The sequence below is a fragment of the Tamandua tetradactyla genome, chromosome 1, assembly GCF_023851605.1.
Source record: "Tamandua tetradactyla isolate mTamTet1 chromosome 1, mTamTet1.pri, whole genome shotgun sequence".
NCBI lineage: Eukaryota > Metazoa > Chordata > Mammalia > Pilosa > Myrmecophagidae > Tamandua > Tamandua tetradactyla.
The window spans coordinates 24418827-24432320 of NC_135327.1; the positions used below are offsets into that span (position 1 = coordinate 24418827).

General features: G+C 57.2%; 1 protein-coding gene across 1 annotated transcript in view; it reads left to right on the forward strand.

The window, feature by feature from the left end:
• The first annotated feature begins 6301 nt into the window (after positions 1-6301).
• The window catches only part of EBF4 (EBF family member 4), a 61605-nt gene continuing 54412 nt past the window's right edge, over positions 6302-13494 (forward strand). Inside the window, exons 1-2 of the mRNA XM_077160217.1 lie at positions 6302-6616; positions 7145-7266. Of these exons, the coding sequence (XP_077016332.1) occupies positions 6302-6616; positions 7145-7266 (437 nt within the window). The remainder of the gene's footprint in view (positions 6617-7144; positions 7267-13494) is intronic.

Genomic DNA, 13494 nt, shown 5'->3' on the forward strand with positions numbered 1-13494 from the left:
TTTATCAAAGCGTACACTTAATAATTTGTGCACGTTATGTAGGTAGTAAGTTATACCACAACATAAAAGCAAGTAAAAAATGTTTGAAATTAAAAAAAAAAAAAGGCATTGGGTCGACTTGATCACCCATAGATATTTCACCCATGTGAAAGGATCTTGCCAGCAAAACTGTCCAGATACAGCTTGGCACAGAACATGGGGCCCCATCGTCCAGCACTTGTTCAAGTGAGGGGAGACCTCAGTCACTGGAACCCACGCAGGAGTGTGCTGTAGCCAGCTTGAGGGCACTGGCTGTGCATGTCTCTTCCCAACACGCACAGTAACAGCACGCTGGGAGTCGAAATCATCTGTGGTAAGAACACGCATGTCATGAAAACTGGCAAATGCTACAAATTCAGTTTGTTTGTTTGGAAAGCCAGTTCCAAATGTTAAACACCATCACACCCCTGGACCCCCAGCCCCTCAGGCTGGGAGTAGGGATACCCTGGCCACTGGTCCCCCAGCACACAGCCTTACCCATGAAATTACTGATGCTGAGAACGATGTGATGACTTGCCCAAGGCCGTGTAACTGACACTCACACTCGGGTCTGCAGACTTCACCCCAGGGCCCTTTCCACATTCAGTGTACTCCAAGGACTCGGCTCCATCGGGCCAAGTGGCCACTGGAGGCTAAGGGAGAGAGGCCTTGATGCTCACTCTCCCGGGAGTGCGCCTGGGTGATGGGAGAGAACAGGGAGAGGTGGGAGGGGTGCTGCATCCATCAGTTCAGGACACCCTGCGGGACCCCAGGCACCCAATCAATCATGATGTCCTACCCTCTACTGCCCGGACAAGCTTTCGTTCTTCCAAAATTTACTGAGTGCTTACGGTGCGTCAGGCACTGCTCTCAGCACTGTGAAGACAGACAAATTAAACAAAGTCCCCACCTGCACGAGCTACAGGCAAGTGAGTAACTGCCCTTTCCTATCAAGACACGTCCCTGTTCTGTGGGTCCTGACATAATATAAGTCTTTATTATCTCCAATCTGAACTGTTCCTACGCCAAGTCCAGGTCCCAGGGGAGGACGAGATTTTGTGGGTCTGAAGTTTAAACAATTGGGGGCATGGGGCAGGTAGCTCTTTAAGGAAAAGAATATCTCATTATGAATCCACAATTATATATCAGCACTTGAACACACTGCGGGGACCTCATGAAGGACCTCGGAAGGGTCTGTGTTGGGGAAGTGGGGAAGGGCCCTGAAGCTTAAGCCTCATGGAGATTTGGCCTTTGATGGGTCCTCTCCCACCTGACTCCCAAGGAGGGGAGGGACCACCCTCTCCCACCTCCACCCCCCACCCCCTCCCCGACCTGCTCCACCTCAGAGGTGGCTTCTTTTCCTGTTGTCCCCACAGCGATCTGGAACATGCCTTCAACCAGGAATCTGAGCGTGCCCAACAATAAAAAATACATTTTTTTTTTTTTAGTTCAAATTTTCTGCCACTGCCTGTGGGTCATTAGGGACAGCCATCCCGGTAGTGTTGGGTGCTGTTGCAGTTTCAGGTTGGAAGCCTACAGGGCTGGCCTCTCTCTGAAAGCTGGGGGATGAATGAAGGGAGCTCTGCAAAACAGCCCGGAGTGGGCAGACCCAGCCGCACTTGGGGACTTAGCCTGGCAGTCTTTAATAGGCTTTGAGGTTGGGGGAGTGGAGTGTGGACAACCAGGGGGTAATGAGGGACACAGCCAGTCTCTGCTTCAGCCCAGACGATGGAGGTTGGAACTTGACAGTCAAGACAATAACTCAGCCCAGTTGGGGGGACAAGGACACATCCTAGAGCAACACCTGTAGTGGGGGTGGTTCCTGAAGCAGGAGTTAACAAGGAAGGCTTCAAGCTGGAGCAAGGGATGGCCGTGGCCTTTTTGGTTTTCTTCATGGGGCTATGGGAATAGCCATGCTGAATGCATGCTTTAATGTTTTTTTCTTCCTACATTTTAATTCCCATGAGGGAATGTGACAGGAAGAGATCCAAACGCCTGCCTGCTGCCCTTGGGCCTCCAGGGGGCACTACAGCACAACACTCAGCCTGGACAGCCTGCCGCAGCCTAAGGCACCACTGTGGATGTTTTCTTGAATATGACATCCCCCTTTTTTGAAGAGGTGGGGGGATAGGAGGGAACCATTCTTCTGATCTAAATATATAGAGAGAGATATTTAGATATAAATATATATATTTAAAGCCCCAGGCCTGCAGGAAATATTTCAAGCTCCTTAACACAGCCTCTTAGGTATCAGCCCAATGCTCCAGGTGCTGAAACCTCCCACCTTGAAGCAAGTGCACCAAACCCACTCAATGCGCATTGCCAGTCTTTACGTCTGCTGACCCTTCAGCGGGACCTCTCAGGCTCAGGCCCTTACCTGAGTGTTTACAAATCTCCACCCCAAGCCACCCCCACCAGACTGCGAGCTCTGTACGGGCAGTCTGTGTTCAGCCTTTGCTTATCCTCCAGCACTGGGCACACCACAAGCACCCTTCCCGCTGATGCAGGCATGACTGTCCATGATATATGGAGGAGGAAGAGGAAGAGGAGGAGGCCGAGCTCTGGGCTGGGGGGTTGGGGTGAGCCCCTGCTTGGGCCTGTGGGGCTTGGATACAGCCTCCTCCGTCTGTCACCACCACCACTCCAGCTCTCTGTGGCCACAGCCTTGGCAGCCCCCCCCCATTCCCTTTCGCATGGAGATGCTGCAGTTGTTGAAAAGGGACGTTCGCAAGAGGAACTAAGGTAAATAATGCAAAAGTAAGAACCCACATAAGGAGCTCTAAGAAACAGATTTCCAATTGGGTCTCAAGCAGAGATACTAATCTCTTACCCCACAGCCTGACTCAGAATTTGCTCATTAGCCTTCCACCTGCTGGAAGCAGGTGAGAAAAAAAAGCAGCCCTCCTGGCCCAGAGGCTTCGGCCCTTGCTTCTAACCCAGGACACCTTCCCTGGGGCTGCCTGGGAAGCCTGGCTTGCTTCTTTCTATTCCATGTTGTTAGAGTAGAATAGGAACTAACAGGCATCCTGAGCCTTACTTAGCTCAATGCTGCTTTCCCAGGTTGACCAGGTCCCTCATCTGCCCAAGTTAATTCTGAGCGCTTTTCCCTCGGTTCTGCTTTGGGGAGAGGCTTGCCAGAACCACTGCGGTCTGCAGCACCAAAGCACTTCAGCTATCATGAAAAGGAATGCTTCTTCCTCCCAAGAAGCAAAGTGTTCCAGCTGGAGAAAGCAGGCAGAATAAAAGCTTGGAGCGGAGAGCATGGGAACTAGTGTTTGGGAAACAGTGAGACTGTGTTAGGTGAGCAAGAACTCACAGAGCACGGAAATGGAGGGGAGGCTGGGAGGGGAAATCTGGATTGGGCATCAAAGGGCCTAGAATGTGCCTAAACTGAGCCAGCCTTCTATTTGGGGAGCCACGAGAGACATCTGAAAATTTCTAAGTGAGTGATTGCCTATGACAGCACTTTAAAAAGCAGTGGCAGGAAGGCAGTGTGATAGTGGCTAAGTGGCAGCATTCTCACCTGCCATGCCAGAGACCCAGGTTCAATTAAAACAAGTTAAAAGCAGTGGCAGGAGATGGGGGATGGTTGGGGGGAGGGGGCAGCTGGGGGCTGGGGGGAAGGGGAGTAGCTGAGGGCGAGGAAATGGATGAGGAGGCTGTGGCCAGAACCGGGGCAGATTTCTCCTCCAAGCCAGGGTGGAGCACAGCGGAGGGTAAGTCTCAATTCTAGATGTTAGCTGTGGGCACTGGGGTGCGGAGAAAGGCCTGGAAGGGAGAAGCCTTAAGACCCGAAGAACAGGTGGCTTCGGGAACAAGGCAAGGTATCAGAGATGACTCCCAGGCCCCAAGGCTGGCAGGCAGCAGGAAGAGGGGCTCTGGACAGATTCAGGAGTTGCTAGGTGTGGGGAACAGGCCCAAGCGTGGCCTGGGCAGGCAGAGATTAAGGACAAGCCACCCCACCATGGGCCCAGGTACAGAGCCACGTGTCAGGGGTCCCTCCCCAGAGACAGGTGCCCCTTTTCCTCTAAGGGATAAGCCCAGCCCTTTCCTCACCAGTGGAAGTCCAAGACTGGCGGAAGCAGGCCAGGGACCCACTCTTGGAGGTCATTTTCCCAGAGATGCCTCTGAGGCCACAGAGAGCAGGAGAGGGAGCAGGGCAAGGCCCAGCAGCCTGGAGCTACTCATGGGGACAAGAGGAGGAACGGAAGTTGCTCTGGCCATGGGGACGGCTCTCCCAAGCAGGTGGGGGAGGAGGAGTGGAGAGTCCAAGGCTGCAGGGAGGTCACAGGGCCTGGGGCTCAAGAGAGGCCCAGGGATGTGAGAGAAGGTGCCTGCAGCAGAGCTAGAGGGAGCTAGAACCTGAAGGCACAGGGTTGGCTCACTAGGGGGTGGCAAGGTACCGGGAACAGGAGGGCAGTTGGGGAGGAGGTGTAGACAAGGGAGGGTTCTCTGAAAAATGGGGTGGTCTGAGCAGAAGAAAGAGGGAGACTCAAGACACCAACAGGAGATCTGATGGGACACATAAGGGGCAGAAGAGGAGACTGAGCAACGAGGTTCCGGGGTCCACATCCTCCTCCGAGGCAGGAGGAGAGGTGGAGAGACTAGGGAAAGAGACTGAAGAACTGTGAAAACCATGGAGGGGCTGAGAGAGCTGCCAGGGACCTGCCAAGATTCTCTGCACTCTCTCCACTAAGTAAGAGGTAGGGAGTCTACCTGGGAACTAGAGAGCCAGAGTGAGGTCTGAAGGTGGGAGAGGGGTAGAGCAAGAATGGAACCACTCTGGAGGTTTCTCTAGAGCAACGCTTCTCAAGCGTCAACGTGTATACCCATCACCTGGGATCCTGTTCAAATGCAGGTTCTGTTTCAGCAGGCCCGGGTTGGAGCCTGAGCTTCTGCATTCCTAACAAGCTGCCAGCTGATGCTGGTGCAGCTGGTACGCCGAGCACTGTAAGGAGCCAGGTTCACAGTCAGATGGGCATGAGGTGGAGACAGTGATTGGCAGAATTCACCTTAAGGAGAGACCTACCTTTGCTAATCCCACTCAGGGTAAAAGCTAAGACCTTGAGGCACATGGGTGGAATGACAGACCCTGCAGGTGATGGGGAAGAGGGGAGAAGGGAATAGTAACAAGGAAAGAGGTCAGGAGAGGAGGTGGCAGAACCTCCCTGGGGTGATGGGAGGCTTGACCCTGAGCGGGGGCAGAACCCTAACCGCGCACACTTGGGGTCCCCCAAAGGGGATGGGAGTCAGTGGGGGTAGGAGAGTGAGGCCCAGGGATGGCTGATGGTGAGAGCAGCAGGCAGGGGAAGGCAGCTCCTCCCTCTCCCATCCTGATCTGCAGGAAAATGCTGGACTCACTCCGGGGTTGTTCGAAGCCTGGCCAGAATGTGGAAGACGAGGGCAGGAATGGTTCTGCCCCAAGGTCAAGGGCAAGATGACTTCCGTGCCAGGAACTAACAGAAGAGGGAGGAGATGTGAGTTGGGGAGGCCGCAGGGGAGAGGGGAGGGTGAGCTGGGCTAAGAGCCCTAACCCGGGACACTTGCCGCCGGAAATCAAGAGGTTTCAGAAGGGCACAGGTTGGAAACAGAAAGGTTTTGGGTGTAGACAGCCCAGTGGCTGCGAACTGGGGTGAGGGGCGCAAGGAGCTGCCCTGCTGGTCCTGGGGCCAGGGCCCCGGCCTCCGGCTCAAGAGCTTGCGTCTAGGCCGGGGTTAAACCGGGGTCAGAGGTGCCCGGGAAAGACAGAGAAGACAGCCCGGCCGCGAAGAGCACCGAGAGGAAGGGCTCGGAGGCGTCAAAATGAGCAGCAAGTCTAGAAACAAGGCGTCTGCGTGGAGAGTGCAGCGAGTACTTGGGGGAGGGAGGGGAGGCCGCGAAGACGCCGGAGCCTCGTCCCGTGGCGGTGAAGAGTGCGGCGTGGCACGCTCCTCGGGCTTTGGCCGGGCCCCCTCGCCGCGCCGCGCGGCCCCCTCCCCGGCCCGGCCTCCCGGGCCCCCGCCGGCCCCTCCAGCTCCCTCCCGTGGCCTCCACCAGGCCGCAGCCCCCAGCCCCGGCGACCGACTCGCCAGGGTCCGCCCCGCCGCGGCGGCCCGAGCCCGGCCGCTCCTCCCCCGATGATGTCACGTCCCCGGCCGCCCCTCGGCCGGCCGCGCCGCCCCGCCCCCGCCTCCCCCGGCCCCTCGTCCCCGGGGCCCGCCCGCTCCCGCCATCCCTCCTCCCTCCCGCGCTCCCTCCCTTCGGCTCCCGCTCCCCCGGGAGCGGCGGCGGCGGCGGCGGCGGGATGGCCCGGGCCCGCGGCCAGGCCCTGGGGAGCGACGGTCGGCGGCGGCCGCGGCGGGGCGGCGCGGGAGCCGGGCCCCGGGGGGAGTCGGCCGGACTGCTGCTGCTGCTGCTCCAGGTGCTGCCGCCCGGGGCTGCGGCAGGGCCGGGGCGCCGGGGCGCACGGGGCGCTGGCGGCGGCGGCGGCGGCTGCTGGCCTGGCGCTGCCCCTGCCTTTCCCCGGGACGCGCGGCTGCTCCTGCTCCTGCCGCCGCTGCCGCCGCTGTCGCCGCCGCCGCCGCCGAGCTCGGCGCCCGCAGCCTCCGCCTCCCGGATGGTAATCAGCGCCCCGCGCCGGCGCCGCGGGCGGGCGGGCGGGAGGTGGGGGTGGCGAGGGGGAAAGGGCGGGCAGCCCCGCGCCCCCGCCCTGTCGGAGGCAGCTCCCGGGGCGCTCGGGCTCCCCCACCCCCCCACCCCCGACGACCGCGGCCCTGGGCAGCCTCCAGAGCGCGCCTCTGGGGCGCCTCCGCGCGGACCCGGTTGCCGGCTCCGCTCCCGCCCAGCCCGCCCCGCGCGCAGTCGCCCGCTCGCCGGCGCTCAGGCCGCGGGGGAATCCCTCCATCTCCCCGCCCCGCGCTCCGGGAGGGGAGGGGACAGCGCGGGCGCTCGCGGACCCGCTTTCTCCGAGGGAGCGCCCGAGAGGCTAGCGAGCACTGAGGCGCCGAGGCTTGGCGCTGCACTGCGCTCCTGGAGGCTCCCGGTGCCGTCGGGTCGGGCTGAGCTGCGACGCCCTGAGCCTCCACACGGCCGGATCCCGGGCGGCCGGGGCGCCCACCCACCGCGCGCCCTTATGTTCCCCGCGCAGGACGCTCTGCCTCGCGGCGGGCTGAACCTGAAGGAGGAGCCGCTGCTGCCCGCCGGCCTGGGCTCGATGCGCTCCTGGATGCAGGGCGCGGGCATCCTGGACGCCAGCACCGCCGCGCAGAGGTAAGCGGTCAGACGGGACCCGGGCGCGCTCGGGCTGGACGGCTCCTCCCGGTGTTCGCTGTGCTTGCTCAGCTGCGGGAGTAGGGGGCCGGGGGGAGTCTCAACTCTGGACGGTCCCGGCAAGTTCTCCCGCCCACCCTGTCCTGAGCGCCTGTGCTTTCTCCTGAGGATGTGGGGCGGGCCGGGGCGGGGCTTCTGCATCCTCTCTGGGCTGTCCCGGCTTTGACTTCTCTGACAGTCGCTCTCCGGGTGCGGTGGTGAATGCCACCCGGGTCTGCAGGAGGAGGTATTCCCGCTGCCCGCGACTGTCGGGCCATGACCCACAGCTACCAGCCATAGAGAAACGGTTATTCCCCTCCTTCCTGGGCAGTCCTACTGCCTCCCCTTGTCCAATTCCGAGGCTCTCTGCCGGGAAAGGCAAGAAATCCAGCCCCTCCTTTCCCACGCCCCTCAGAGTTGGAGGGTGGGGTTGAATAGAGTAGGAGAAGCGGCTGGAGACTAAAAAGCCTGGAAGAGCTGAGGTAGGCAGTCGGCTTAGCTGGAGTGATTGGGGTTGGGACTGGGACAGAATCCTCAGGCCTGCCTCGCTTAAAGGGTTGTTTCTGGTGGTCATGCAGAACTGAGGGTCTCTAGGAACCCAGCACCCACATACATATCCTCTGACTCCTTTTCAGGAGTTTGAGCAAGAGGGCCTCTGAGGTGAATCAACTCCTGGATCTGGAAGATAACTTTACTACTTGATGGCCCACCCCATACAGGACAGGTGGGCCGCAGGCTGTGTGTACTTCCAGCTGCGAGGGCAGGGGGGCAAGTCAAGACATCCCAGAGGGAGCTCTCAGTGCATAAGAGAGAACAGGACGGTGCTGACTCTGGAGACAGCTGGAGCAGGGTGGGACTGGGCTTTCCAGAAGGTCTGAGCTGCTTTGTCCAGCAGCCTGAAAGGATTCTGCTAGCAGGTTGCCAGGGCACACCTGGCCTGGCAAAGGGGCCACACACTCACATCCCTAGCCATGTCCACAGGACACCAGCCATAGTCCAGCAACCCCCTCTCCCTGGAACAGACACACACCTTGTTTGAGGCTCAATCCGAAACCGTGTCCCTGTACTTATGTCCTTTCAGAGTTGGGTATCAGGGAGACACATGGGGCTCTGTCTGGGGCCCAACTTCAGGTGAGAAAGAGCCTATGTATGAGTTAAGTTCTGTAAGCGTTAAAATGGGTAGAAATATATTTCAGAAAAAGTGGAAAATAGAAAACAAAGTCCCACCTCTCTGTCGTAACTACTATTAACATGGTGGTGTGTCCCTCCCATCTTCCTTCTTTCTAACGTGTTTTTCCTGTGCTATCTGTACAATTCTGTCCTGCCTGTTTTTCTGTTGGCTTTTGACTTCTTATTTAACTTGTGAGGATATATTTCTTACCCCATCGTCATCTTCACCACTGGTTGGGTGGTGGGAGAACCTTGTAAGAGAGTTCCAGGGCCTCTGGGATTTAAAGTCCCCATTCCCCTCCAGCTCTCCCCTCTGTCCCTGCCTGGAGCCCACAGCCTCCGTGAGGGAAAGCAGGTGCAAAGAAGGTAGCTTATGTGGGTGCAGGGAGCGGGGCTGGGGTTCCCCCAGAGGATATGGCTGCCAGCACTGCTATTGGTAATTGGGGGTCTTGAGTAGAGTCCCCAGGGGCATATCTCTGGGACTCAGGGGGCGTCTCCAGTTTGAATAGGGACATTTTTTTCATGTCCAGGCTGTTCATCCCCAAATTCAGAACACAGGTTGGGAGCCCCCACATTTTCACTCAACTCTGCAGTCCCCTCCTGCCTTTCTCCTCATACTCCCTAGTAGTGCCTGTCCTCTCTCCCGTTTATATCTTGATTCGCAGTCTTCAGCTCAGGTCCTACTATCTGAAAACAGCAAAAACAAAAATTCCTTTCCCTGTCCCCACCTCCCTCTTCAGCCTCAGCCTGGTTGCTCTGCCTCTCATCTCGGAGGAACCTCCCAGGAGCCCCTGCTCCCTGCCCAGGCTGTTGGGATCTGAGAGTTGTCTTTGATGCCTCACCTCACAGCTACCTGGTTATCTAGGCTTACAGAATTTCCCTTCTCTTTCCTCCCAATTGCAGTGCCCACAGTCACCACCTTTAACAACACGCCACATTCCTCCCTGGCTTGAAGGCTAACTGTGCCCTGGTTTTCCTGCTCAGCCTTCTGGCCCACTGCCCCAGCCCCTCCCCCTACCGTGCCCTACCCCAAGCCACACACCTGGGCCACAGCAAAGTTCCCCAAGAACTTCTCTGATCATATCTCTCCCCTGATGTAAAACTTCAGTGACTCCCTACTTCCCCCCAGCTGTTCCACATTCAAGGCCCATCATGGTCTCACACTATCTCCCCGCCACCACCCCCTCAGTCTCTATACAATGCCTGGAATCCAATGATGTTGGAGAACCAGCTGCTCCAACAGTAAGTCCTATTACCCTAACATTTCATAATCACCCTGCCCCCTGGCACCCACGTATCCAGCCTTCAGAACCCATCCCATGGATTTTCTCCTCCCAGCCACCCACCGAATGGAATGGATCATAAGACTGCCTAAGGAGGCTTACCACAGGCCAGAGGCTCCTGCCTGCCCTCCCTGTCCTTGCCTGGCCAGCCTGGGCCTTCCTCTAGGACAAGGATGGTGGCTCATTCATCCTTGTGTCCATGGCATCCAGGACAGGCTTGAGCAATCAGTAGGGAGTCAATGAATATCTGCTGAAGAAAGCAGGAGTGCATCTAAGAAGGCTCCTGAAATCCCTTTCTGTTGTGTTCCCCTCTCCACCTTGATGGTCTCCAGGTTCTTCCTGAGTCCCAAAAGCCAGGTACTGAAGAAGCTACTGTTTCCCAGTTTAAAATGTCAAGGTTTTACTGAAGGTAGGTGAGGAGGAGAGGCCTAGAGCCTGCTTAGATCAATGAGACAGGCTCTGCCAGCAGGAAGGAAAGTTCTCAGCACAGGAGAAGTAGGGGAGAAGGCAAGAGACATAGTCTTAATCTGGAGGCAACAGAGAGGAAGGCTGGAGTGGAGGGCTTGCTGAGTCTCCCTAGTAGGGAGTCAGGAACTCTGCACAAGGCCCCCTGGCCATTGTTGCAAATCCCCTGCCCTGAGCCAAAAGGACTTTATCTCAGAGACCCCAGCCCACCTTTCCCAGACTCCCTGCAAACCTGGGGCACTCAGTGCAGAAGTCGTTCTCTTTTCCTTCTGATATGCTTCTCAGCTGGGGGAGACCCCTGGAGGGTCCAGGCCAGCCCTCCCCCTTGAGCTGGCCCCAACACACTAGCAGGGTCCCTGAGAGGGAAGCCAGTTGGGGCTGCCTTTCCTGTAAGCAGCTGCAGGCTAGCCTCCCTGCTAGGAAATGCTTTTGTTGGCTTTAATAATTAATAGCCACTCTTCAGCCTGGGACCTGGCAGGCAAGCTTGTAGTGGGTGGCAGGAGGATAGGCAGTCAAGTGGGGTGGGCAGCCTTTTGGTTGGATGGAGGGCAATTGTGAGGGCAAGAGGAAGAGTGGGAGAGCAGGCAGGTGAGATACTCCACCACCATCCCCCCCCCACCCTGGGATCTTGGTGGCTGAGCCATTTCCCTAGGGCAGGTGAGCAGAGGCTGCTCCTAAGCAGTGGAAGGAGGGACTGTCAAGCCTCCCCATCCCTTAAGTGCCCTCTCCAGCAGGACCCGCTGGACACAGGTTCTGGGCTGCTGCTTCCCCTTGCCAGCAAGCACTCCCTCTACCTGCCTTGCCCCACTGTTGGTGTGGATGGCCTCTGGTGAGCTGATGCTTTTATCTTCTCTGGTCTGCAGCACAGCCAGGCTCTGGACGTTGTCAGGGGCTGGTCCACAGGTCCTGACTCGGGGCAAGAATTCCAGGCCCAGTTTGATGCTTATTGGCAATCCCAGGGTCCAGGGCCTGCCTGCAGGGCAGACTAGGGGCCAGTGGGGTGCTTGGAGGATGGGAGGATGTAGAGGAAAGGAAGAAAGAAGCACCAAGGAAGAGGGAGCTGTGTAGGGGAATAAAACTTAAGTTTTATGGCAAATAAACTGGGACTGGGAAGAGCTGGATTTAGAAGAGAGAGGCTTTAGGGAAATCTGAGACCAGGAGAGAGATGCAGGAGACATACACATTTTTTGTCCTTGCCACTTCTCCAGGGGGCAGGGGTGGGGTCAACAAAGCCTCCTCCATTGTTGATGACCTCAAGGCTTGTCCTCTTCTCCCCTGCATCCCAGACTTGCAGTGGTTCAGGCCCAAGACAAGGCACTGCTCAGAACTTTGGGCTATCCCAGCCAGCAAGAGTAGGGGGAAGGGAGGGCAAAAGGCCTGGGGTTCCTCTGGGGCGAGGAGGGGGCCCCCCAGGCTCCAGCCCTAGTCACTTGTCCTCTGTAGGGTTGGGGACGGTTTTAATTTACTCTTCTTTATAATGAGCTTGTAGTTAAGGATGTAAAGGGTCACAAGCAGCCTTCTGAGGAGCAAGCACAGCTGGAAGGGAGGCTTTGACTCTGCTGGACAGTCATGGCAGCGTCTAGTGGCTGCCACGAGAGAGGAATCTGGGGCATCCTGCTCAGCCTTTCAAAGGAGCATCTCCAGGGGCGGGCCCAGCAATAGCAGCAGCCAGACAACTCTGCAGACCCCCAACAGGTCCCCACATGCATCCCCGTGTGTCCGGGCACCCAGGCCCCCTGAGTGGTCCCAGCTGTGAAGGTCAAGGTGTCTTTGATGTCACCTTTAACCTGGACTCCCAACTGTACCCACAAAGCCCGTGCACTGCCACGTTTGCGAGTATCTGTGCAACTGGTGTCTGTGCAAAACTAAAGCTTTCCTTGCACCACCATCTCCTGTTGGCCTGTTTCAGAACAGAAGGTAGGAAAGGGGTGAGTGGGGCTTGGTGGAGATTGGAAAAGGAGTACCCTTTCCTCCCATATCTGATTCTTCATTTCAGAGGCATATACCCCACCACCTCAGCATGCTCTGGAGTAGAGAGGAAAGTATTTTGAACATTTCGTTAAACATAATCTTTATAAGGAAGTGTAGAAATATGACATTCATTCTGGAGTCTTTCAAAAGCAGTGCATGTGGCTGTTTTTGTCACTTAGTGAAGTAAGCTACATCTATCTGGAAAAAAAGTTCTTCTGTGGAACGCTTTGTTCACTAACGATGCTAAGTGAATAAGAGGTTTCTGAATTCGGGGCTCCATCCGTAACCACATATGCCAGGTGAGGCGGGTCTTCCTTTTATTTGCCATAAACTGAACTAATAATACCTGTCAGGCTGCACCCTCCTGGCTGTAGCTTGAGTGGCTGCCCTGGCCCCCTGGCCCTGGATGGCTGGGTCAAGTAGTGCCCTCGGGATCCTTGGCAAAAAGCCTGCTTCCACAGCCAGCGCCTACTCCCCTCTGCCAGTGCCCGCCCTGCCCCCTGGCAAGGCAGGCAGGAGTGCCTGAGGAGTAGTACAGCCAGGTGACTGACTGAGTTGGTGGATAAGGACCCCAGCTCCTTCACCCAGCCCTCCGTTGGGATATCTGAGGCCCATGTTCTGTCCTGTTCCTGCAGTTCCCCGGTGGGTCAAGCTCAGTTGCCCACGGTGGACATGTGCTGAGAACCTGCCCCTCAGTGTCTCCCCCACCTGAGTGATCGTCTTGGGCAGCCCTACTTTGGAGACCACTGAATCAGAAGCGAAGGCCTTTACCCTCGTCTCTGTCTCTAAGCCAGTCTGAGAGCACAAGTGTCCCCCATGTCTCCCCCCCCCCCCCGTTTCCCACACATTTCTGCACTCAGGATGTCCTGTGGGGGCTCTCAAGCCACAGGGCTCCCCTTGTGTCTAGCTGCTCAGTTATGTGAGGAGATGTGAGCTTATCTCTGTGTTTCTTCTTGTTCTTTAAACTTGGTTTGTTTTCTCATTACAAGAGAATCAGCTATCCCCAAGGGAAGAAGCGCAAAACTTTCCCCTTCCCCCCTCCCTAGCTCTCTCCCTTTGGGGCCTGCATTTCCACTCACTGGGTGTTGATTGGCCACTGGCTGCACACTTCGGGGTAAGGTGCCTCGAGGGAAGGCCCTGTGCAGACCTGCCTCTCACCAGCTTCCTTCCTCTTCCTCCCCATGTGCCCTCCTGTCATTTCTCCGACTCTTGTTCATAGGAAATACTAGGATGCCGTTAAAATGGAAACTTTTCTCATTCTACCTTGACTTTCTCACAAGTGCCACAGCAAGTGGGGGTA